Source organism: Amblyomma americanum, chromosome 3 (assembly GCF_052857255.1).
Source record: "Amblyomma americanum isolate KBUSLIRL-KWMA chromosome 3, ASM5285725v1, whole genome shotgun sequence".
NCBI lineage: Eukaryota > Metazoa > Arthropoda > Arachnida > Ixodida > Ixodidae > Amblyomma > Amblyomma americanum.
Window position 1 is genome coordinate 57,855,998 of NC_135499.1, and position 27,389 is coordinate 57,883,386.

The following is a 27,389-nucleotide window of genomic DNA, read 5'->3' on the forward strand; positions in this document are numbered from 1 at the left end:
TCGCCAATTTTCAGGCTATAGCATCTTGCTCGCACTTTTGCAGGCTCCAACAGAGTACCGATAATGCCTAACAGTGAAGCTGTATCAGGGTGGCACTGATCTTTCCATAAGCAGAAGGCAAGGTACCTAGCCCTGCGTGTTACAAGCACAGATTTCAGCTCATGCGAAAATACTTTAAATTTAGTTAAACACCTTTTACTGTCGTTTCTTCATTGCCCAGTTTAAGGAAACAACACTGTTTATTTATTTAGTTACAAATACTGCAGGTTCTTCTGAGGCCCATGTGAGAGTGGATGCAAGGTAGAAAAATGACAGCAGCGGATTGAAGCAGGGAAAGAAGTATAGGAAAAAATAAATACAAAATAACAATTCATCATAGGGGCATCACGGTGGTAATAATTTCAATTCAAGGTGATTAACATGTTCTATTAAAAATGCGGCTGAGTTACAGTTCGCAATAGTAGATGGAAGTTTATTCCACTGTGAGGTAGCTGGAGAGAGCAAGGAATATACGTATATGAAAGTTAATGTTGCTTACTGGTTGGCGAAGTGATTTCGCATTGTTAGTTCTCGAGAGGTGTCGAATAGTTAAAGAAGGTGATTAACATGTTCTATGATTAAGTCCGCTGAGTGGCGGATACTCCCCTCCCCCCCCTTCTTACCTGCTCTTTGGCCGCGACCCGTTGCTACCCTTTGGCAGCTTACTGTTTCATGACCCTTCTACCGGCAGTTACACATCTGACCCCATTGCCCGTGCTGACGCGGCCCGCCAAATCGCTCGGGATCGTCTCGATGCTTCTCAGACCGCTCAAGAACGTCGTTACGACTTTCATCACCGCGATGCTCAGTACATTTCCGGCTATTCCTCTGGCTCTCTGCGCGCCGTGTAGGCCTGTGTCAGAAGCTACAGCCTTGCTGCGTGGGTCTTTACCACAACTAGAGGGAACTGAGCAATGCGATCTACGAATTCATGCCCCTGCACCTCAACTCTCCTGTCGCGGACCCTTCCACGCAGCTTGTGCACGTCGCCCTTCTTAAAACCTACCACGCGAACCCACTACATTAGAACGTCCAAAGACTGTGCTTCCCTCTGCGGGGCATAAGGGGGGAGGGGGGAAGGGGTTAATAATATGGTACACAGTCGCGAGGCGTGGAGGATTTTGCTCTGTCGGTGGGCAGTTGACGACTACGAGGACGCTGCAGCCAGTGCTCTAGTGCTTGGGTCACTTGGTTTATTGCGTTCTTTCCGTCTGCGGCTTGTCGCGCTTGCTGCTGTGTTATAACTTGGATTACTATCCCCATATTTTCCTGAAAAGCCTTTGCAGCATATTTATTTTGGCGCACAGATACGTATTTCTTTTCTGTTTCTGTTCTCTTTTGTTATTCGCAAAGTAAATGTAGCTAATGAATTGCGTTCCCACTTATTTCCAAGATTTTGTGTTTTTCTGAAATAAAAATAAATGAACTCTATACTTTTACCTTTCAAAAATTCTTGAAATTTGATATTTTTAGCCGTGACTGCGCTGAGGCCGACCCATCAGCGAATATAGCTTCGCTGCTCGACATTATCGGCCCCTGTCTGGGACTCTGCGAAACAGCGCGCAACATGCTGCGTCAAACATTAAGGTTGGAAAGAATGAAAAGTGCTCGACCTTATATGCATCACCTTTAAGCTTCCTGTTTTCGCCTTGTTTCGCCTATTTTCTGTCGTGTCGTGTGGGGGGACTGTGCCATCTCTGGGAACGAATGCTGAAGACATCCCTTCGGAGAGATTCCCGGCAAGATGGGCCAATTTTCATGGGAGAAAACCCAAGCGGAAGCCTTAGGCACAAGCGAGGCTTATCTTGGGGCTGGCAAGCGAGGCCGTGTTGCTGGCCTGCACGGAATCTGTGCCGTCGAAGGCAGCTGCGCTGACACCCGCAGTGATGCTACCTCACGCAGCCTCCAGGTCCAAGCCATCTTCAGAGCCTACGGGCCTCCAGCCTGCACCGCCTTCGGCTGTACCATGGACTGCTCCACCGCCTCCATGCCAGTGGCACTTCCTTAAGAAAGGCTGCCCGTCGCACAGCTTGTGTTTTCTTTCAAGACCGACAACAGCGTCTGAGCCCCTTCCACCTCCACAGGTGCCCCCAGTAAGTCGAGCCTCGCTTCGACCTGCTGATAACTCATTTCGCGTCACCATCAAGCCTACATTGCGTATTGACTTAACTGCTTTCCCTCTCCTGTATGTTCAAGCCATAATTGAGCACGTCCTTGTCTTTTCTAACTACTGCGGACTGCCCGGCGCTGAAGCCGACGAGAATTCGGCACCTGGCGGCAGTGGGTCTGTCACCAGACAATCCGGATTCCTATATTGCCTCGACACAGGGTCCATATCATCGTTCACTTCTTGAGTTCATCTGATCAGCCCACCTTTTTTCATTTATTTAAGCACCTTACTCATCTCTCATTTCATAGTTTTTATGCCCTGAAGCAATAAACAAAGCTTAAAAAATAACTACTGTCGACAAGTCCATCGCCCGTTTGAAACCAATACGGTAAACTTGTCATCATTTGTGGACGCCCAGGAAATGGGTGCAGTTACAAACATCCTCCGGAACGAGAGCGTCACGTCCCCATGCAAATATATTTTGCACATGGCACTGACACCCTACACTGCATGGCTTATCATATCGGCATCACAATTCTTCCTTAGAAGGTGCGTGCAAACATTCGCCGTTCAACTCGCGTATTACTGGAAGCACAGGCCATAGGGTGCAGGGGCTCATACCTCTTCATCCTGCAGGGCCCCTTGACTCTGCCGGAGTACCTTACTTACTACGGCGCAGTCATTAAACCACAGCCCTTCCGACCGCATCGTATCTTTTGTTATCATAGTAAAAGAATAACATATCCAAAACACTTGCCCAAATTCTGGATCTGGGGCCGACATGAATGAACCAACAGTTTTGTGCCATATGCAAATTGCCGGATCATAACATTTGCTTTCCCGCTTCTCCAAAGAAGAAGCCACCGAAGAATTTGCACAAGTCGTCTGAAAAAATGGATATTCCTACAAGTAATGTCTTTCCTGCTCTCTCATGTGACGACGACTTCTCTGAACTTCCTTTTCCTGATACTCCTGCTCACCATACACCCTCTAAGCAGCGTTCATACGTATAAGCGGCTTACCTACGTGGACCTTGTGGTACACCAAAAAGACCAGTGCATCCATCACATATGGATCTCAGAGATGAAGACACACCTTTAGACAAGCCATCTAACCAAACTCACCCAGCGCCGCGAACAGCGTCGTTCTCGCTCCTCTCAAAGAATTCTAGTAACTAAGGTGCAATCATCACAGGAATCACCTCTAATAAGCACTGGGTCACAACCAGGCCCCGACTAGCCGTTAACCGTTAGAACCCCGGCAGTGGATAAATTATTAGCGCTCATGAAGCAGGTGACCTCCCTCATCGCAGAAGCTCTTTGGCCTCGCCATTGATAGCGCACCATCTGAGGCGGTGCAATAGAACTGTTGAGGCACCGCCGCGGTGGCTCACAGGTTATGGCGCTCGGCTGCAGACCCGAAAGAAGCAGGTTCGATACCGGCCGCAACGGTCGAATTTCGATGGAGGCGAAATTCTAGAGGCCCGTGTAATGTGCGATGTCAGTTCACGTTACAGAATCCCTGGTGGTCGAAATTTCCGGAGCCCTTCACAGTGGCGTCCCTCATAGCCTGAGTTTCATTGGCACGTCAACCCCCCCCCCCCTCCCCCCAAACCAGGAACGGATAAGTTTCGCTAATATGGCCTCAGAATTGAACATCCGACCTCATGAAGGAAAACTAAAGGCATGGGCCTTCCCATTGCACGAGCATAATTCACTTTCTCGCATTTCAGGATTCTGAATATACCATTAACCTCTTACCCCGGATCGCCGTTGCATCGCCTCTTCACCCAGTCCAGAGAAATCTGCAATTTATATTCACAGTTCAGTTCCAAATACGCCGCTCGACCTTTAACGGTGGTGAAACACACACCAAGATCTCGTCGCCCTTTTTGTTAAACCTGTACGCACCCTGCTTATTGTAGTTTATTTTTATAGCCGTCCTGACTCCACTTCTACCAATCTTCGACGAGATCGTTTCCTACGTTCTACCCACTCTGGTATCCCTTTTCTAGATCGGGAAGGCTTCAACAACGCATAGACATCATGGAATCGCAGCGCTAGCAGACAAGGACACAGGGAGGACACAACCACACATTTGCGCTGAACTGTGAGCTTTATTTTGATCTTGTCTGATCTGTGCCTTATATATAACAGAAGGGCATTAACACGCAAGCGCATCTACTGCACAGATACGACAGGGATATTCTCAGCCACGTTTTGATAGTGCATTCAGGGAGAGTTCGATTCCGACAAGAGAAACCGGCACGAAAAAACGCAAAGCAGTCAAGGCTAGGTCAAGAATTTCCATACGCGAACGTACCAAAAAAGGTAACAAGGAAAAAGCCAGGCATAAACATGAGTGGAAAAAAGCAAGACATCAAATACAGGCGAAGAATCGGTATAAAATGAAGTCAAAAAATGGCATAGATGGGGCAACAATTAACACGCAAAAATTATTGAAAAAGATAAAAACGTATAACAAGGGTGCAGGCTAAAATTAACAAAGCCAAAAAATAGATGAGGCTACAAATAAAACAGTTAAAAAACGAAAGGCTTTATTGAGGCTAAGATAACTGCCAAGAAATTCAATGGGGCGCTAAAAGCAGATAAAGGGATACGTAAATGAGGCTACAATCAACAGGCCAAAAAAAAGGTAGTTGGGATGAGAGCTGAGATGGGTACCGAAAACGGTTAAGGTGGCATCGAGAACAGTACAATCATACTGACCCAGATAGGCATGAGATCTCTTTTTCTAAAATGGCTACTGAAGGCACGCTAACGCAGCCTGCTTTCAGGTTGTTAATGATGGCTGCTTCAATTATTTCCCGACTTAACTGGTTTTTGTTTTTTGCCAAGATTCTGGTTTTGGCAAAGATTGGAGGGCGGCTCTTGCAGGGTGAGCAGTCACGACAGTGAATAGCCAAGTTGCTTGATTTTTTATCTTTCACGTTCAAGTCGTGCTCCTGCAGTCTTTTGTTCAAGCAGCGACCTGTCTGTCCACCGTATTCTTTGCCACAGGACAGATGGATAGAGTAGACAACTACCGTGGCGCATGAGACACACGGGTCTTTGTCTTATTGTGCATTCTTTCCTTCGTTCGGTTGGTCTGTTTACGCGCCTGCACAGTCTGGAAAGGTGGTGAGGAGCAGAAAAAATAACCTACACTCCCGCTTTTTTCCCAATTCTTTTTAAATTGTGTGAAACCTGGTGAATGTACGCAATGACTGCCAGTTTTTTGTTCTGCTCTCTTTCGTTGGACGTACTGGGCTTGTTGCTTTGCATGGCGCTGAGCAGTTTTTTGGCTATTGAGGAGAGAAGCAATGCAGGGTACCTGGAACGAAGCATTCTCTGGGCTTGATTCTGGAAACTTTTCTCTAGACAGTGCTCACAGGATTTTGTTAACGCGTTTTTGAAGGCGGCTTGAGCAATGTTTCTCTTGAGTAGCTTCGAATGCGCCGAGTCTTAAGGTAAGACAGGCTTGTTGGCCCTTGGCTCAAAAACCGTCGACTTTAAGGACTTGTATTACTCAATCCTTCAAGACGAGTTGCTCCGATGTGTTAGCGAGTCCAATGATCACCATGGAAACGTGGGATTCCAAAATGCTAGCGGTATTTCCGTTACCGGCTTTCTAGAGCTATTATCCACTTATCTAAAATCCACTTACTCTGAGTGGAACGGCACTCTTTTAATCCAAAAACAGGGGATCTGTGTCGGTTCATGTATCGCCCCCATCTTGAACGACTTGTACCTCCCCAAGCAGGACTGAGCACTCAGCACAAAGCTGAAAAACTTACCGGTTCTTAAAATCTTTACGTACGTGGATGATTATCTTGTTTTGTTGGACATCCACGAAGATGGTTTCCTGTAGCAGGTTGACTGTGTGTTGGCGATTTTCAATCAATGTTTACGTCCCCTGATATTAACCCATGAGATCCCGAAGAATGGCTCCATTGGCTTTTTTGGAGCTCAGGTTGCAGTTTTCACCAGAAAACGTTTGCTGGCCTATGAGCCAAGGGCCAGCAAGCCTGTTTTACCTTATGACTCGGCGCATTCGAAGCTAATCAAGAGAAACATTGTTCAAGCCGCCTTAAACAACGCGTTAACCAAATCCTGTGAGCACTGTCTAGAGACCGGTTTCCAGAATCAAGCCCAGAGATTGCTTCATTCCGGCTACCCGGCATTGCTTCTATCCTCAATAGCCAAAAAACTGATCAGCGCAACGCAAAGCAACAAGCCCAGTACGTCCAACGAAAGAGAGCAGAACAAAAAACTGGCAGTCACTCCGTACATTCGCCTGGTTTCCCAAAAGTTAAAAAGAATTTGGAAAAAATCGGGAGTGGAGGTATTTTTTTCTGCTCCTCACCGCCTTTCCAGACTGTGCAGGCAGCCGAACGAAGGAAAGAATGCACAATAAGACATAAAGACCCCTGTGTCTCATGCGCCACGGGAGTTGTCTACTCTATCCCTGTGTCCTGTGGCAAAGAATACGTTGGACAGACAGGTCGCTGTTTGAACAAAAGACTGCAGGAGCACAACTTGAACGTGAAAGATAATAAATCAATCAACTTGGCCATTCACTGTCGTGACTGCTCACCCTGCAAGAGTCGCCCTGCAATCTTGGCGAACACCAGAATCTTGGCAAAAAACAAAAACCAGTTAACTCGGGAAATAATTGAAGCAGCCAATATTGACAACCTGAAAGCAGAGTGCGTTAGCGTGCCTTCAGTAGCCCTTTTAGAAAAAGAGATCTCATACCTGTCTGGGTCAGTATGATTGCACTGTTCTCGGGGCCACCTTAACCTTTATCGGTACCCAGATCAGCTCTCCTCCCAACTATCTTTTTTTTGGCCTGTTAATTGTTTCCTCACTTACGTCATCCTTTTACCTGCTTTTAGCGCCCCATTGTATTTCTTGGCCGTTAACTTTTCCTCAATTAAGCCTTTTCGTTTTTTAGCTGTTTTATTTGTTGCCTCATTTATTTTTTGGCTGTGTTATATTTTTAGCCTGCGCCCTTGTTGTACATTTTTATCTTTTCAGGAATTTTTGCGTGTTAATTGTTGCCCCATCTATGCCATTTTTTTAGTTGATTTTATACCGATTTTTCAAATGTTTTTGATGTCTCGCTTTTGTCCACTCATATTTATGCCTGGCTTTTTCCTTGTTACCTTTTTTTGGTACGTTCGCGTTTGGAAATTCCCGACTTAGCCCTGACTGCATTGCGTTTTTTCGTGCCGGTTTTTCTTGTCGGGATCGAACTCTCCCTGGATGCACTATCAAAACATGACTGCGAATATCCCCGTCGTATCTGTGCAGTAGATGCGCTTGCGGGTTAATGCCCTTCTGTTACATATAAGGCACAGATCAGACAAGTTCCAAATAAAGTTGACAGTTCAGCGCAAGTGTGTGGTTGTGTCCTCCCTGTGTCCTTGTCTGCTAGCGCTGCGAATCCATGATGTTCGATCACCACCAACTCGCCCAGCAACATACCCTGCATAACCCATACACTTAGTGGGGTTACCGATCCTATTCTTCCAGGGGTGCACACTTCAAAGGCAGCTTTTCAGATCATTCCTTTCAACAACTTATAAACCAACCGGATACCTCTCCCCTCCTACGAGGTGGCACGCATTCGCTTGATATGACTTGGTGCTTAGGCCCGGTAACACTTGTTGGGCTCTTGGGTCAGTTGCATGAGGTGGTGATCACTGCCCTATTTTTATCTCCCTCACTCCTTCGCTTCTGCGGAAAATATGCCGCTGCGTACGCATAGTGACCCGCCGCGGTGGCTCAGTGGTTAGGGCGCTCGACTACTGATCCGGAGTTCCCGGGTTCGAGCCCGACCGCGGCGGCTGCGTTTTTATAATAATATAATTTGTTTTTTTGGGGGGGGAAAGGAAATGGCGCAGTATCTGTCTCATATATCTTGGACACCTGAACTGCGCCGTAAGGGAAGGGTAAAGGAGGGAGTGAAAGAAGAAAGGAAGAGAGAGGTGCGAGAAAACGCTAAGACGCCCGTGTGCTGTGCGATGTCAGCGCACGGTAAAGATCCTCAGGTGATCGAAATTATTCCGGAGCCCTCCAGTACGGCACATCTTCCTTTCTCCTTTCATTCTCTCCTTTATCACTTCCCTTACGGCGTGGTTCAGGTGTCCAACGATATATGAGACAGATACTGCGCCTTTTCTTTTCCCCAAAAACCAATTATTATTATTATTACGCATAGCAACACGGGACTTTCTACGTGCAGACAATAGTTTTTCTGCATTCAATCAATTTTCAACACTGTCTACTCTCGCTGATGCTCTCGTGACTGACACTATTAAAAGTACTGTGATTGAAGACCAGGAAAACCCGCTCATACATCTCCGTATCTCTGGGTTATCCGTCGCCAGGCGGATAATTATCTTTATCGTCACCCCGATGTCCCCTTGGCTCTCCCCTCTCTTCACCGGCGTATCGCAAGTGCGCTGGGCTATGCAAAGCGACTAGGCTCGCAACGTTGGGCTGCTTGGTGTTACGCCTTAGCTTTCCGCAGGGCAATCGAGATCTTTGGAGAGTGTTTCATGCATAGAGCGCCCTTTCAGGTTGCAGATTACACAGAGAGCATCACCGCTTGCTTATTGTGGACGAGGACACAGTAGCACAACACGGTGCGTCAGTTTTTTTTTTTTTCACATGACGGTTACACGGGTTTTCCACACCACGGTTACAGAACCATCCTATTAGATTACTTCTGACCTAACCATAACATAGCTTTACTGAACGCCTCCAAACTAACACTACTACCGGGTACGACGAGACGTACCTAACTGCTTATTCCGTAATTTCGAAGGGACGGCTCTGTAGGCCCTGCTGGATACTTTCAACAAAGTGTGGCATTTTGGCGTCATGCGGGGAGAGTGGAATTATTCTATTGTGGTTCCAATACCGAACTCAGGTCAGCAGCCCCCAGTATTTTTCTCGGCCCTTCGTGCAATTCCTCTCACGCCTACCATCTGTAACCTTTATGAAAACATTCTCGCCACAAACTTGTCTTGGTGGCTGGAATCCCATTATTGTTACCCAGATTCACAAATCGGCTTCTGCCCAAAAATTGGAACGGAGGACGGTCTTGCTACTTTGGCTGCTGATGTGCTGCACCACGCTCTGCAGACTCACCTTGTTCGGACTGTGATCTCTACAGACACAACAAAGACATATGATAACCTCCTTCACTCTGCTATTTTGCCTATCTTCAAACTCTTGGTCTCTCACACCGGTTTCTCCTCTCCATTCACGCCCTTTTAGCAAGTCGAAACTCCAGTGCGCGTGTCCACGGAAAGCGCTTTGGTAGCTTCACCTCAAACAAAGTTGTGCCCCTGGGCTCCGTTCCAACCCCGCATTATTTATTGTGGCCTTTATTTGCAAACCATTCGTTCTATCCGCCTGCTTGCATGCGCCGAAGATGTAACCCTGTGGTGCTGTCATCCAGATTCATTCAATCATCAGTCGGTCTTCCAACACGTGCTGAATGTCTTGACATCTGGGATCCCACCTCGGGGTCTAATCTTCTCGCCTACTAAATCGTGTTTTATTCGTTTTAGAAACATAGCCGGCCTACGGAAAGACTCACCCTTTAAATTGTACGATAATTCCCCGACTTCTGAAGTAGAATCTGTTCGTAATTATGGTCTTCTCCTTCATCTGGGACTGGCACCCTGTGGCTGACTGCCACCCGTCAATAGGCTCACGATACTCTAGTCCTGAGCTATGCCACGCATCAGGCCTGGGGTAGCGTGAGCGTATCTGGTGGCGGTCAGTCACGGGGCTGACCGCCACCCGGCTGTTTTTCCTCCCCAATAATATCCCGAATCGGAGGAAAAACAGCGACCCATATGCGTCATTCCAGTCACTTCATCGAACTGGTGTCGCAAGCTATCATTGAGGCCGACGAATGCCTTGTCTCCTTCGACGTGATGTCCCTTTTCACAAACATCCCCGGGAAGCTTGCGGTGGCCGCTACCCGTGACGCCCTACAACGCGACGACACACTCAGCGCACGAACCCCGCTGAGTGTAAATGATGTGTGCCGCCTCCTGGAGTTGTCCCTATCAAACACATACTTCTCGTCAAACGGGGAATTTTACCGACAAGTGAAAGGAACACCAATGGGAGCATACATCTCTGTCGTCATGGCCAATTTAACAATGGAACACGTCGAACAGCGAGTCCTCAACTCATTCCACCCGAAACCAAAGATTTTCCTCAGGTATGTCGACGACTGCTTCGCCGTCATGAAAAAATCTGAGACTCAAAATTTCCTTCGTCATTTAAACTCCGTAGAACCTGACATTCAGTTCACGCTAGAGGTGGAACAAGAAAACTCCGTGCCGTTTTTGGACGTCCTCGTGTGCCGAAACGACAATACCCTTCAATTCTCCGTATACCGCAAACCAACCCACTCACGCCGGTATCTCCACTTCTCTTTGAACCACCCGACAGTCCATAAGGCATCAGTGGTAAAGACGCTATTCAGAAGAATTGAGACACACTGCAGCACAGAACTTGACAGAAAAAAAGAACAACGCACGATATTCAAAGAACTCATCATGAACGGCTACCCAAAAACTTTATTCAAAAACCATTCGACGCCAAAACACAACATTCTTCAAGAAATCAACGCACAAAGACCAACGCCACCACCAAAATACGTCACTTTACCTTATGTCGGAGGTGTCAGCGAAACCATCTCCTGAATCCTGAAAAAATTGGGTCTCCAAGTTGCGCACAAGCCCACAAACACTGTTGCGCTTTTCCTACCTGTTCCCAAAGACCGGCCGCCGAGAGAAAGAGCCCAAGGCATTGTCTACCAAATTCTATGCGCTGACTGCGACGCAAGCTACATCGGCGAAACCAAAAATTTCAAAGAAAGAATTCGGCAACATAAAAACGACGTTCGCAAAATCGCAAGAGAGCGCAATCCAGTAGCCGAACATTCCGAGGACTCCGACCATAGAATAAACTTTGAAGAAACCCGCATCCTTGGAACCGGAACAATACCACAAGAGGCTCCTTTTGGAATCCTGGCATATCCAACCCACCCCGAACAATATCAAACGCACAAAAGGAAACCTGCCCCCAGTATATGCCCAGGTACTTCGCTCTTCAACGCAACGAAAAAAAGTCGCCATGCAGCACCTCCCTGCAGTGCGCCAGCGTGACTAACAGCCTAAACCCCCTCCCCCTCTTCCTCGCCTTTCGCGACGCAGCTGTCGTTCTTTTCACCAGCCCCCCCCCCCCCCCCCCCCCCTCCCCTCCATACTTAAAAGACGCTTGCTACTGCCCTCAGTCACCCCTGATGAAGGAGCCGAGTCGGCTTCGAAACGTTGGGTTAAAGTTAACATTCTTGGTTGGAGATGTGCAGTTTATTATAAGTTATTGATATCGACACTTGTTGTGGACGTGCACAGCAACAGCTCCTGTTAGAAAACGACTCCTTAGGGAGGAGGGCCTGCGGTGGAACCGCCACTGTGATTATGAGAAGAAGGATCCACATCTGAGCTAGGTGGTAATGCGTCACGAAAAAGTTTAGCGCACTCACGACGAACGACAAGGTAGACCAGACAACACAGACGTTTTTGTAATAAACGCCCAGTTGCGAGTACGCACCTTTGTTGTTTTGTCTACCTTGTCTTTCGTCGTGAGTGCGCTATACTTTTTCGTGATGTGATTGTGAGATGTGGACTAATCGCAATCACTACACCGGCAAGCTCTTCAAAATATCTCATCAAAACTGGACTTTACTCATTTTGACTTTCGGTCTCCTGCATGGCAATCTCCCTTTCTCAACTTATGCCTCATGGCACATTTCACAGATACAAAAGTGCTGTGATTACAGTGCTGATTACGGGTCGTGATAGTTCTTGTGATGTGCACGGCTCAACCTGTTCATCTGCCTGCGCCAGATATTCAGTATTTCGTCAATAACTGGCCTACTATGTACTCCACACAGCTGTGGTTCATTTCCTCTTAATTGGGCTCTGTTCTGTGTAACCTTCTGCCGGCCGAATGCGGTGCTCTATGCACGATCGTCGCAGCACTCGCATCAGGCAGGGTTAAGTATTACCATGCGTTCTGCATGCGAAAAGGCAGTGCCATTTCGCATAGCTTCACTTTTCGGCATTATCGACCTCTCATTAGAACACCTGAAGATATTGTGCGAGATACTAAAGTGCTAAAATTGGTTGCAAGTCCGGTTTTTATAAGAGTGACTGCGAGCTGTGTCAGCGCTTGTGCTATGCATATTTTCTGTCCATCATTATGTCTGCGCTGCGCCTTTGGTTGTAAGTGTCATCAGCTGTCCCACCACTCCATTGTTTTGCATCTTCTACTAGCTATGCTCCAACGTGGCACTCAGCGTATTTTATTAGCTGCTCAGTCAGCCTCCAATTTCCTTCATCAGAAAGGAGCTGGCATGCTCTACTACCCTGGTGAACAGGATATCTTGAAAGGAGGTTTTAATTCTTGGTTGTTCGCCTTTATTTTTACTTTCACTCTAGTCCTGCGAATGTGACACGTGATTTTCAGTCTTGATATGCTAAGACTTCCAAGGCAGTTTATTGGTGTTTTTTGTTGCAAAATGGGACATTGTCTGTTTTATTTTTGACAGAGATGATTGCGCAAACGAAAAACAATTCACAAAGAATTTACAAAGTACTGCGATGATTTACGAAGCACGAAGCGAAAGGTGTTTAGGGAACGCCTAACGAGGCCTCGTCAGCGAATGCATTGCACTAATAGATACACAATGTGAAGGTGGCGCGATTTACAAAAAAATCGTAGAAGTTATCACTTCCTCTATGCGAAACCCTTGCTTTTCTGCTTTTTTTCGCACCATCTGTTTTCTTTTGCATGACGCTTGTGTATATCTTGTTTATTTTTTACTTGTATCTGTTCTCGCCTCTGCTTTGAGCCAAGGGACTCCGCAGCATTGAATAAATAATAAATAAATAAATACAGGGCAACGTAGCCTGCATACAAATGAGGTAGATATATTTTATCCGGCAAGAATTCTTTAACTTGTCTTTTACAGCCCCTTACAAAGTTGCCGTTTCAAGAAATTCCAACTAACTCCTGAAACGAAGTTAATTATGCTGCAATTTGATGGTTAATTGACTGCGTTCTATAGGCGTTCTAACCCGTTTTGTAGCAAATTGATCTTTTATCTTATCTGTGAGAAATAACTTTTCCTTCATCTTTCACCCTATCATGTTAGCTTAGAATTTCAAAGCAGCACATTTTGCTTGCTAGTCCTATCCAAAAAGTGCTTGCTCAAACTAGCGGGAGCACAAAAGGCTTCATAGTTTCAGCTGGGCCACTGTATTGGCCAGACTATTGTTTTTATTTGTTGATTCTCTCGTAAAAGAAAGTGGCTTACCCCCTACTTCAACGACAACGAATGCAGCCAGTGGTAGCAGTTGCCTGTTCATGCTATTTGCAATGGCTGAAACAGAAAAACCGCGACACCATACGACTATTACAATTGCATTGCCTATTTGAATATCGGCTAAGCAACAGTATTTACTGGGGAGGAAAGTACATTGTTAACAAAAATACACCTAGATGGAAGTAAATGGCTTGTTCTCTAGCGCACACCCAAAAGGAGTTTTTATTTACCCCATACAAATGGAGTATTTGATTTACTCCCTTAAAGGAGTACTGAAAAGTTTTTTACAACCCACTGAAATTTAGCCCAAAAAGGCGTATTTAATTATCTTTATTCAAGCTCATTCTTACAGCAGTGCCAGCGGCGGAAACGGGCATTAGCTGCGGGGGCAGGCGGCAATCTAACTTGTGAAACCCTGCTGCCCTATTGTGGCCCCGCGTCGCGCGTTGTTTTCGCCATCTGAAAGCCCAGCGGCGCCGTAGGCGAAGGCGGCAAGAGTCGGCTGCTTGTCGTCTGCTTTTTCTGTACGAGCTTGTTTGTTTGGCTACGTTCGTAGATAAAGGGATATATCATTAGAATAAATAGTTCAAAACTGAAAAGCAGTCGCGGAGTAGTTTTCCCGGTCATGCATCCCACTATATTTGACTAAATACCATAGCAGATTAAGCTAAAAATGAAGACACCCCTGAAGGTAGTTTGGTATGGCAGTGTTTGGCTTCATATTAACTTCTTTAAGGCTTGACATTTCAATATGACTCAGGAAAATGGACCCTCACCCGCTCAATCAAGAGCTCAGCGTTGAAACTATATTCTATAAGAGTTCATGTTATGCAACGCACTATAATCTGTCGCAACACACTGCGAGAACCACACTGAAAAAAAGCCGTGAGAATAAGGCCCAAGAAGGGGCTCTAACGGGGTGGCGACACTAACAAAGGAAGGTCAGGTATCGTTAGAGTACTGTAAACTTCACAAGAGAACTTCAATTATGCAGCTTACTGTAGCGGAAAACGGCGACAAGCCGATATCTTGTACCGCGGCAGGCGCCCGTGAAGGAGTAGAAGTGAGCAGAGATGCAGCGAGGACGGTAACCAACGGGTGGTCACTCACCGCCATTATCAGAAGACTGTCCACAAGCAGACGAGACGCTAAGTGGCGGGGAAGACGGCGCAAAATTGTTTTTTTTTATTCCTTTGGGGACTTAGGCCGCATTTAGACCAATAAACTCCATTTAAGAATCGGAGTTTTAAGGAGGAGAACCCTACTTTATACCCCATTATTTAGCGCAGGGAGTAAAATTGGTCATTTAGTACATTTTTATTCCATATTGATGGAGTGAATGTTTTTGCATATAGAGTATAAAGGGTGGCGTCAACCATTTAAACTCCCATTTGGATTCTTGCTTGCAGTGTAAGACAAAGAGAGAACCTTCTGTACACATCAAAGTGAAGCAACAATGATTTTGAAAGTGTGAATATTTGTGTTTCCCAGATAACGCAAATCAGATGTCTATTCAGCTCGGATGGCAGCATTTTTCGCAAAGGCGTTGATCAGTTTGGAACAGTTTTCACTATCCGTTGTCATTGGGCCCCACTGAACGATTGGTTTGAGAGGTCATTGAGTGCGCTCGATGATGTGTTGCCCGGGAAATTTAGCAACTTTACTGCAGTTCTCTGAAGGCGGCCGCGCCGCTTCGAATTCAGCTGGGGAGGGCTTTTTGATCATGATAGCTATTTCTTCTGCCATCTCATTTAGCGATCGCCATTGGTCGCTCACATTTTGATGAAGTGCTACGTTGTATTTTCTAGGTAGGTTTAATTGCAAACGTTTGTCTTTCACAACTAGTGTGGATACTTTTCCTTTAGATCAAGGTTGCCCGCTATGTACACTACTGTTCAGTCTTTCCGTGAAACAAATGCCCATAAGCAGACTTTAACACATTTGGCGTTTAAAGTTTTTGCTTTTTTTTCGCGGTGCAAGACAGGCATCGATCGAACATTTTTGCAACAAAACGATTTGATTCTGCTCCTCGCTTACAGATAAATCATTCCAATGATTCTTTTGTGTGGTTTGGATTAAGGTGGTCTGCGCCTCCGTTCCATGCCGGTCTTGTGTAAACGTGCTCGCCACCCAAAACCACTGACGTTGCACTGAATCTCTACGGAGTGGACACCACTTGAAAGAACATGTGTTGATATCAGACCACTACGCTCAGAACAATATTTAACATGGACTTTCAATATTTTTTAAAAGCTTGTCGCCTTTAAGGCCTGGCTGCAATAATTTACTGCAATCCGCATACCGTTAATTGAACTGGGCTTCGCATTCATGACATTCAAACAATATGTGAAAATCTTTTGTGTGGTTCAAGTTCTGAGTTCATTATATGGGATTAAATTTCAGTCCCAATACACTGGTTTACTTCCTTAAAGCCTTCTTTATGTGCGAGATATTGGTTAACGTTCTGCATTGTTTAGAAACATATGACACTCGAGAACTATTGTGTTCTTGATCCACATTCGTTTAATGAATTGCTGATCTTCGTCGATTCTTCACCATTTTCTGATTAACATTTTGTATGGGTGCTGGTGAATAGCGTGGTACAAGGTCTAGAGGATTCTGTCAAAATAATAATAATTCTAAAACAATAATCAAAAGTCTCAGAAAGTAACAAATAGCTTACGGTAGGCGGCGAGATTATGGTAATGACCGCACTCAGGGAAGGTAGAGAGAGAGAGAGAGGGTTTATTGATAGGAAAGGCAGAGAGGTTGGCCTGAAAATAAATATCTGGCCTGCTACTCTGCTCTGGGGGACGGGAAGAGGAGATAAAAAAAGGTCACGATGGGGGAAGATGATGCTGGGAGGAGGCAGATGAAAAAATACTTAAAAAAATTAAAAAAGAAGGCACACTTTCTGATATCAGAAACGCGAGACAAGGTCCGTGTCGCTCAAAAAGCGTGAGAGCGCTCGCGTTGCCTTTACAGTTCTAAAACTATCTGGCCAAGCGCCGAGGATCAAATCCTCAGAGAGGAGCGATGTGTCCATAGGCTTCAGAGCAGATGCGAGTATGAGTCTTTCACGTGCATACGCTGGACACGCCACTAAATCATGTTCTATAGTCTCTAGCACGCCACATGTGGTACATTCAGGGGAGTCCGCTTGTCCTATTAGGTGCAAGTATTTGCGCGTGAATGCCACGTTTAAACGTAGTCTACGGATAACGCATGCAATAGGGCGAGGTATTCCGCGAGGAACTGAAAAGGTAATCGTCGGATCTAGCCATTTAAGGCGGATGTGGCGGGTGTCTGGCAGGGCCCTGTACCTAGCCGTCGCCCTCCTCATCAATTCCGAAAGGAGACAAGTTGTGTCCACCGCAGAGAACGGTGCAGCTGTACGCAGGCCACTGCTGAAGGCGCTCCTTGCTTCAGCGTCGGCGGTCTCATTTCCATCGAGTCCGCAGTGTCCGGGAATCAACTGAAACACTATACGGTGGCCGTTTCCCTGAGCAAATGATACGAGACTAATGATATCAAGAGCCAGAGCTTGGTAGGCTGTGTGGCGTAGGAAGCATCCTAAAATGTGTAGCGCAGGTTTACAGTCGGTGAAAATGCACCACTCCTCAGGCGGTTCTCCGCTGATGTGGCCAGGGAAGGTAGAGATCGCAGATCCGGTGTACGAGAATCAAATAGGTACGAGAATTAGAATTGGTAGCATTTTGCAAGAAGTCTGGTGATGAATAATTTATAGATCGAACCGGTACTAACCTATTCAGAGGAACGTGCAGGCTAATCAAAGCGCTTGAACATAAAATAAAGACAGCGCAGTAGTCGATCGAAAGGAAGATGATAGGTGCAAAATTAAGAGAGACTGAATTATAGGAGAACAGTTAAGCGAAACAAATCCGCTTGACTTTGTGCTGATTACAACCAAGAAAAAGAGATGATCACCGGCAGGGAATACATTGCGAAGCAAAGTAAACAGATAGTCCCTTAATTAAAAATAGATGCTAGGAAGAGCAAGCATAGAACAGGATGGCAGAAGGTGAGGCGGCCGGATGAATTTAGGAAGTGCTGGGGAGAAGGTGGCCGCTGCTCGCACAAGTCACTGTTAATTCAAGACATATGGGAAAGGCCTTCATTCTTCCTGGGGCTCACCTCGCTGATGATGGTGCGGGTGAGTGGCATGCATTTAATAAATCATTTCTTAATTTTCATTTTTGTGGTGAAATTTCGTTTTCCTTTTTGAGAAAACGGCTTTAAAAGGTTCTGATTTATCCCAGTGTGTCTCGTTCTCTGTGCCGCTCGATACGGCCTACCATGCGCAACCTTGGCAAAATGAAGCTGTACGAGAGTAAAAAATTCCTCCCTTACAATGCATATCAGGACGCAGCGGTCGAATCCTAATGAAATCAAAATGGTAAAGGCGCGTTTACTTTCCGATGTCAGTGCACGCTCAAGAACCTCAGGTGGTCGAAATTATCCGGAGGTTTCGGCTACTGCATTCCTCATAGCTTAGGTCGCTTTCGGGGCGTATAAACCCCGTTAACAATAAACCTTAACGAACACAGTTATTCTCAAGTTTCAACTTCAATATTATTCAGGGATGTAAAGGTTTGGAGGTATGCCTTGCAGAGAGAGATCACGTAGTTGAACAATGTAGTGGGACCACCTACGAAAAAGTAGGTGCAAATAGTAAACGCAACTTTGCACACAATCAAATAACATCTCATACAGCGGAAAACATGAATAGAAAAAGCATATTGTCTATTATGAATCACCACATACGCAATAAAAACAGTTTAGGGCAGAGCAGTAACAACGGAGCAAACAAACTCATATATAATTGCAAAATAGGTGAAAAGAAGGGACCAATGAGGTGAAATCACTACATAGGAAAGCACAGAACGATCATTTCGTGATGAAGGAGACGGAGGGCTTGTAACATTGAGAGGTAGGCTAATCCAATGGCTTATTACAGTGAATCCATCTTTCTGTTTACCATGGTTTGTACGCACTTTTGATAGTAGAAAGTTCTAATGCAGGAAAAAAACGAAGGTGTTTTGTATTATTGTGACTACGTTTTCTGATAATATGAAGCACATTACCATTTTAGATGAACTGAAAAGCGGTAGGCGTGAAGATGATTTTATTAGTTAGTCCACCAGAAGAATATGAAGTTCATTGAAAAGCGGAGTGAGACGAAAATTGTAAGGAATTGTTGCATGAATCGAACGACTTCATGTTGGATATGCGCAACAGGAATGAAATGATGTTGAAATACAATTATCCTCAAACTAAAGCAGTTATTGCGCTGACAATAGGTTTGGTTTATAGGGTTTAACGTCCCAAAGCGACCGAAACTACAGGGGACGCCGTAGATAAGGGCTCCGGAAATTTCTACCACCTGGGGTTCCTTGACGTGCACTGACATTAAATAGTACACATGCCTGTCGAATTTCGCCTCCATAAAAATTTGACCGCCGTGCCCGGGATCGAACCCGCGTCTTTCGACTCAGCAGCACAGTGCCATAACCACTGAACCACCGCAACGGATGTATTGACTATAAACAAAAGCGACTAGCATCATCGAATGAAAGTCACATGCATTTACAATTTTTTCGTGAGCGATTTCAAGTTTTTGTTAACATGAGCAGTGGACTACACTACTATATCACGCTTTTAACCCAGGAAGGTGCAATGATAAAAATGGTGTCTGGCAGGCGAGCTGATGAGAACTGGAGTTATAATGTCTCGATTCTTGTTTCGTGAGCTCAAAATCATGTGCTTAGTCTTAGACAGGCCCCTTATCAGTTTGGTATTTTGGCATCATGCGTCTAGGTTACCTAAGTCACGATTCGGTCGGATGGTTAAAGAACTGGTGCTTTTATCACAGCTGAAGACACTCGTGCAATTTGCTACAAAACTATTGTGGTGGTAACGAAAGGCGTGTAGGTAAACCATTAATATCAATGAAAAATAAAAGACGTCCAAGTGTGCAGCCCTGAGAAACAGCTAATTTATTGATCTTTGAGTCGAGCTGAAAGGATGGTGACTATTTACTGTCGGGTTCAGTAAATAGATTCGAAGTCATTTTAATGCGGGACGGGTCATGCCATATAAAGAGAGTTTGTTGAAAATAATGTTATGATTGACGGTGTCGACTCTTTTCCTAAAGACAATAAAATAGGTTTAGCTAGTTTTTCTCGATCTATTCCCGTCGCGTAATTATCAGGAACTGCTATTAAGGTGAATTGAGTAGAATATCCACAACGGAAACCGGACTGGCTAGGAGAGGAGAGAACAATTTTGACAAAATAATTATAAACATGCTGTTGTAGCAGGTTTTTATTACGTTTCCTAATAGTGGCAGGATGGATAAGGGCCTGTAGTTATAAGAGTAATGCCCCCTTTTCTTTTATGCTTTTACAAAGTTTTAATTACCGCCGCTACAGTACAGCCTTTATTATGACGTCTACTATGCGGGCGAAGATTTTGGTGAAAACCAAGTATTTTAGTGATATAAATGACTATGAATGTTACGGGGACCGAAAGTAATAGGTCTTAAATTGAGAATGGTTGTGCTCATGTGATGGCATAATAAAACGTTTGGGGAACAGTTAAAGAGACACTGAAATTATTTTGGTGGCCATATCTATATAATTGGACCAGTAGCAGTGGTCTTTGCGACTATTCGGGCGAAATTTGAAAGTTCTCTGTGGGACGTATAATTTAAAAACTACTTTTAACAATGCTGCTCGCAGCAGCTCGCAACAGGTTAGGGCGACAACTTATCGCGTTGTTAGCCGCCCCAACCCCGATGACGTCACAGGTAATCTCGGCCTGCCTTTTCATAAGACCTGCCCAGGTGACATGAGTGGAATTGGGTTGAAAGAGGGTGACGTGGAGCACCATTTTTAATACGTGATATCTTCGATGTTATTGAAACTGATTTCGAAATATTTTGTGGTGTGGAGACCAGTGGCGTGATACCGATCGGTCGTGCGCTTTTCCTAAACTGAATAATTATCGCTGTGAATCTTTCTGCTCTTTGTTTGTTCATTCTACAAAGGTGCCGAAGCACGGTTTTATCGCTTCGATTATGTTGCAAGGCGCGCCCAGATTTATCTCGATTGATCACATCCAGGCGAACCTGATTCTAGGTTTTTCAAGACTGTTGCAACTTTGCACGCCGCATCTAGAAAGTTCGCTATCATTTTTAAATTGAGCACCGCTCAGAGTAGCGGGAATTCTCTTCGACGACCGCACAGCACGCTTGTAGCTTTCCGCCGCCGCTGTGTCACTCAGTTCATTCTGGGGACAGGGGAGTCCAATGAACAGTTTTCTTTCAGAATCACTTGTTTCGCTGTCTTCCGCACGGCCGGATCTGCCGTCACCTCTACGTGACATCTGGTGGAGGTGCTGGAAACCTTGTACCTCCAACGTTTTTGAAGATAGAGCGCAATGCTGCATCATCACCGCTTTTTCTTCAACAGCCACATGATCCGCCTGTATTCAGTGCTCTACGCCAGGAAGACGCCGGTGAATGGTTGGATCAGTTTGAGCGTATACGTCACTAAATCAATGGGACGACCAAAGAAAACTATAGTACGTGTTTTTCTTCTTGAATGTCCAAGCTAAATCATGGTCCGAGAATGACGGGGCTTCCCTGCAAACATGAAAGGAACTTTGAAACGAACTCATGAAAACATTCACAAGCATTGTCCACAAGGAAAAGGCCGAATTACTTCGCGAGACTCGCATCCAACTGCCAAATGAGACCGTCCTTGCGTACGGCGAAGAGATGTGCTCTCTGTTCGACACGCGCTGCCGCTCATATGACAAAAGAGAAGGTGCGGTTCTTGATGCGGGATATGAGAGAAGAATTTTTCGCAAGATTGGTTCGGAACCGACCCAACGCCATTGCCGAGTTCAACACCGAAGCGTCTACGATCGAGAAGAACATCGAAACCAATGCTTGAAAGTACGACCGGACGCCACCAGTTTTCTTCATAAGACATGCGGGCACCTCTGCGAACACGCCCACCTTAAGAGAGACGCAACGGCTGTAGGAAATGCGACTCCCGAAAACCCCACAGTGCTTCCATTGGGCTATGCTGGCAACATACTTCGTCATTGCACCTACAGACGCATCGGCCTGCGTGGTTCTGCCATCGACACCGCACGACCGCTTCCCGGACAGCGATCACGGGAAATCGACGACTACCTGCGCAGAGGGGAGTACGTATCGTCCAAGGCGTCCGTCCCGCTCCCCGTTGCTGCCCGCCACACGTTTTGCGTCGCCGGGCCGCAGCTAGGCTGCGGCTGTTCGCGGAAAAGTCCCCCAGCCCCGCAGAGGGAACTAAAGATAGCAGCTTTTGGAGGTGAGATTGCGCACCAGCTAAACGACGAAGATCCTCCGACCACAACCGCATGAAGAAGCTGCACCCACTACGGCGACGCCGCACACAAATACCGAGCTCGATCACTACGCAACAGGGCTTCAGAATGACTCCGCCAACGGGAAATGCCCCTACTACACGAATAACTCACGGTCCACAAATCGAAGAATCCGTGACCCGACGCCGAGTACGACGTGCAATGCAAAAACCAAGATATTCGAACTGAGGTTTCTATCGCCGGCCGCAAAGTTACGGCTCTAGTCGGCATGGGCGCCGATTATTCAGTGACGAACGGCATATTAAGGAAAGTCATGACCGCTTGCGTTGGACCGAAAATTCGCACCGCCGGAGGCCACCTCATTATGCTACCGAGGCGATCCACAGTGCGAATGACCCTCAAGGGACATACCTATCCTCCGACCTTCGCTGTGCTACTGCAATGTTCCCGTGAAGTAATCTTGGGCATAGATATCCTAAATAAGCAACAGGCGATCGTCGACCTGGGATCCAAGCTGATCTCGCTTTCGACGGGTGAAGCCATACCTTCGATGACGACCATAGAGCAGCATATTGCCTTCAGTGTCCATCATAAAGAAGTGAGTGGGCTGCCCCAGTGAAACATCATGGTCACCGTAGATGCCACGGATGCCAAGAACACAGAAGCTCTCTTCGAGGCCAACGCTGAGTTGTTTCTAGAGCAAGGAGACGGCATCGCAAGAGGCATTGCACATTTCCGGAATTGCCAAGTTGAACGGCTGCGGCCGAACTTAGCGAAGGATACTGGCAAATTAAAAAGGAACGGCGATTGCTTTCTTCGAAGAACTATCCGATGTTCGCGATGCCTCCGCCCTCTGCGACCAAGGCCCCGAACATTCACTTAATGACACAAACCCCTCCCTGCCCCGGAACAAACAAGACCAGATTGGCAATCTGCTTTGAAGTTACAGCGAGTGCTTCTCGTCCTCGCCGAAGGTGCGACAAGCGCCGATTGCCAAGCATCGCATGGTAACCGACCAGCATACCCTATCTCTTCGCCAAAGCAACATCCGTGTGTCACCGCGAGAACGACAAGCCATCCGGGACCAGGTGGAAGCCATGTTTCTCAACGACGTCATACAGCCATCGAAGAGCCCTTTGGCGGCACCGGTGGTTTTGGTGAGAAAGAAAGACGGCGCGCTTCGATTCTGCGTTGACTACCGCCGCTTGAACAACATAACCAAAAAAGGACGTCTACCCCTCCCGCACGTCGACGATACACAGGATTGGCTTTGAAACGCCAATTATTTTTCTCGATGCAGCTCAAGAGCGGCTACTGGCAAATTGTTGTTGAAGAAAGAGATCGCGAGAAGACCGCATTCATCACTCCGGATGGCCTCTTCGAGTTCAAAGTCATGGCATTTCGTCTCTTTCGCACCAGCGACGTTTCAGTGAGTAATGGGTACATTGCTGGCAGGCCTGAAGTGGCAGATTTTTCTGGTATGTTTATAAGACGTTGTATAATATATCATATGGTATATTATACGACGAAAAAGACTTCGAACAGTACTAGACGCAACATAGTCGCCGGCCTAATCTTTAAAGCAGATAAGTGCCACTTGGCTATGAACAGCTTCTCACTCTAGGCACGTCGTTTGCAAAGGAGTACTCCCAGACCCGCAGAGAAAATCTGCTATCGCACAGTTCTCATCAGCGGCCGATAAAAAATCTGTGCGAATATTCCTCGGACTGTGCTCATTTTACCGACGATTTTTTCAAGAACTTTTTTCCACATCGCCAAGCCTCTGACCCAACTAACAGAGGCAGACGGGCCATTTAAAAGCGAAGCGTCATAAGCAGAAACCTTCAGTGAACACCAGCGTCGTTTACTGTCCCCACCGATCCTGAAAACGATCAGTCTGAAGTTCATCTCGGCGGAAGCAGCGTGAGCTTAGGCGCCATCCTCGTTCAGAGATGAGGACTGGAAGCATAATCGCAAACGTTAGCGCTTTCCTGTCCCAGGCCGAAGCTAACTATTTGACAACTGAGAAGGAGTGTCTTGCCATCATCTCGGCTGCGTCGAAATTCCGCCTCTATCTCTACGGACCACCGTTTAAGGTAGTCAGCCTCACTACTCAGTGTGCTGGCTTGCCAGTTTGAAGGACCTCTTCGACCGCCTCGTTCGATGAAGCCTGCGCCCCCAGGAGTCGTTTACAAGTCGGAACGCAAGCACTATGACGCCGACAGCATGTCACGAGCCCCTGTAGATGCACCTCTGCCTAACGAAGATGAGGACGCCCTGCTTGGACCCATAAACTCCAACTCTTTTGCACAGCAGCAACGCTTGGACCCCGACCTAAATCACCTCATCGAGTACTTGGAAGGCAAGGTTTATTCACCTCCCGCCTCGTTCAAGCGAGCGTTGTCTTCCTTCTGTGTACAGAATGATGTGCTTGTGAAGAAACTCGCGGCGAAGAAAACAGCCTACCTCCTGGTTGCACCGGCAAGTCTCCGCGAATAAGTTGTACAGGCTTCACAGGGCGAGCCGACAGCTGGAGATCTCGGGTTTTCTCGCAGTTTCCGCCGCATTCAAGACAAGTATTACTGGTGCAGAAGAATGGTTGCGCGAGTTGGATGTAGCGTCTTTCGTCCCTCCGGGCTGAATATTCCGCCAAAGTGAAGTATTGCAGGCGAGGACTGTATACCGATGCATAGCACATTATGTGCAGAGCTGCAGAGGTTTTAGCGGCGAAAATCCGCTCCCACTCGACCAGGAGGATTTCTGAAACCTATTGAACCTCCCTCAAGGTCCTTTCAGCAGATCGTAATGGACCTTCTTGGCCCTTTTCAAAGTCAACGTCCGGAAATAAGTGGATCGTCGAAGCGACCGACTATCTCACCCGCTCGCTACGCCGAGACAAATGTTCTACCGAACGAAACAGCAGCACAAACCGCTAAATTTTTCATGCCGTGAATTTTTCTGCGACACGGTGCCCCCGATGTTCTCACAGCGGATAAATTAACAGCATTCACGGCTGAACTGATGCGAGCCATCCTGCTTTACAGCCAAACCAGCCACCGGAGGACAACTTCATAACTTCCGCAGACTAATGGAGTGACCGAGCGTTAGAAAAAAACCATCGCAGATATGGTCGCCATGTATGTCGATGCCGACCATAATACTTGGTACGTCATTTTGCCTTATGTCGTTTTCGCCTACAACACCGCAGTGCCGGAGATCACCAGATGACGCCTGCCTGTTAGGCTCGTCGATGGCAGGAGAGGCCACGAGCGCTCTAGACGCCATGCTGCCCAACGTTGCCGAATAAGTTAACGTCGACGCCTGCCTTCAGCGAGCACAAGAAGCCTGAAGGCTAACCAATTACGAATCAAAGATCAGCAGCGCACTGACGCCACACGCAGACGCTAGAACGTACGAAGACGCAACGCGGAATAGAAGCCAAGAAACCGAGTCTGGCTTTAAACGCGTATTTGCTTCCACCGTTTGAGTGAAAAACTTTTGCGCCGCTATTTCAGCCCGTACAGTGTTCTTCGTCAACCAGGTGAACCGAACTATGAAGTCGTTCCTAAGACAATGACTGCATCTCAGCGACGGCGCCAACCACCAGAAGTTATCCATGTCGTTCGCCTAAGCCCTATTTTGCACGCTCAAGGACGCTATTTCCACTCTCGATGTGTACTGAGCACAGTTCGTTTTATGTGTTTGTAGTTGCCTTATTTCCTTTAAAGCATCCGGTCGACGCTTCTTACAGAGGAGTGCAATGCCGCGGATCTTTGCCCTGTTTTTTCATTCTTCGATGGTGCCGACAAGCGGTTTTACCGCTTTGCTTGTGATGCAAAACGAGACCAGATTCATCTCCATCGATCAGGTCCAAGCGGAGCCGATTCTAGGTTGTTCCAGACTGCTGTAGTAGCTTTGCACGCGGTATCGCGAAAGTTCGCTATCAGCTCTAAACTGAGCGCGGCCGAGAGCGGCGGGTGTTCTGTTCGACGACCGCCGTGCGTGCATCTTGTTACTTTTTTCGCCAACGACGAGTCACTCAGTTTATTGTCGGCGCAAGTCAGCTCAAATAAACGGTTTCATTTGGAAGCCTTCTTTCGCTGTTTTCTTCACTGCCTGAAGTGCCGTCACCACTATGTGGCAATGTCATTTTCATTGTCACATCAGGTTCCGCCATAAGGGCACGACGCTCTAGCGTTAATGGGTCACTCCTCTTGGTCAGAAGATAACTTTTCCTATCGTTTCTCAGACACGGCCAGTCTTCTTAAATCTGTTCGAGCGCTTGTTATTTTATGTATTTTATGTATTAATATTATGTTCATTTTATTTTGTTGACCTTAACTTTCACTAAACCTGCCTTCAACCAGGTCGAATCAACAACACAAGGGAAAGCGGCTCGAGTCCCGACTCGTTCAACTTTCTTTTAAACGCAATTGTTTTCTTTCTTCAGAGGCGCGACGTAATGGTAGTGGAATGACTTCAGGACACTGCAGAGCAATTACTAATGGTGTGGCGGCAGTTAACTGCGCTAGCCTAGCCAAAATCAATCAATGACCATTCGGTCGACTGCTCTGTTTGAAGGCTGGCTTCTGCGTGATATCTCGGCTAAAAGTTACGTCGCCAGTGTAGTCGTCATCAACGTCAACAGAGTTATTCCCATCTACAAGCGACTCGAGTGCACCGTCTCTACTTCCCTGGTATCTGCAGCCACGCGTGGCAACGGCTGAGCGTCCTTTTTTGTTGTTATATGAATGACTTAAAACATTGTCCCGATTATAGTTGTTGATTTCATGTATTCGTTGATCCCCATCCTGGTTCGCTTTGCTGTACCTGAATAACGTCACGGGCATTGTTTAAACTCATAGAAGGCACGTACTGGCATTTTGTTACATGGCTGTCGAGCTGTGAGCAATGAACCTGAGCGCTTCAGTGCGGTATTAACCTGATGAGCACTTTTTTTTCCCAAACCTTGAAGCTTAAGGCCATCCTTATGCATTGCGGCTCTTTTGCTTTCTGCCAATGATGTTGAGACCAACCCTGGACCAAAGAGAGACGATGTTTTCACAATGCTGAACAAATTCTCAAGTGAAAACTGCGCATAATGAAAGAGAGCACAGCATCAAGACATGAATAGCAGGCTTGGTGCCATTGAAAGGAGAGCGGGTAGCCTACAAAAAGTAATGGTGATATTTTCATAGTCATCGGTATTAAGATTTCAAATTGTCATTATCGCGAACGATAAATGAGCTTACTACTGCAGTTGATTATGTAAGTAATCAAAAGAGAAGTAATAACTTGCTTGCTAAAGGTTTGCAGGATTTCAGAAAAGAACACTTCACCGAAACACGGAAACATAGCGGATTGCTAGAGAGTTCCGTTCGTCCCAGCTTCCATTAGACATAGGCAAAATTCATTG

At 46.5% G+C, this 27,389-nt stretch overlaps 1 protein-coding gene across 1 annotated transcript in view; it reads right to left on the minus strand.

The window, feature by feature from the left end:
- The window catches only part of LOC144122980 (uncharacterized), a 122,090-nt gene that overhangs the window by 52,773 nt on the left and 41,928 nt on the right, over positions 1 to 27,389 (minus strand). Inside the window, exon 2 of the mRNA XM_077655917.1 lies at positions 13,568 to 13,633. Within this exon, the coding sequence (XP_077512043.1) occupies positions 13,568 to 13,619 (52 nt within the window). The 5' untranslated portion in view covers positions 13,620 to 13,633. The remainder of the gene's footprint in view (positions 1 to 13,567; positions 13,634 to 27,389) is intronic.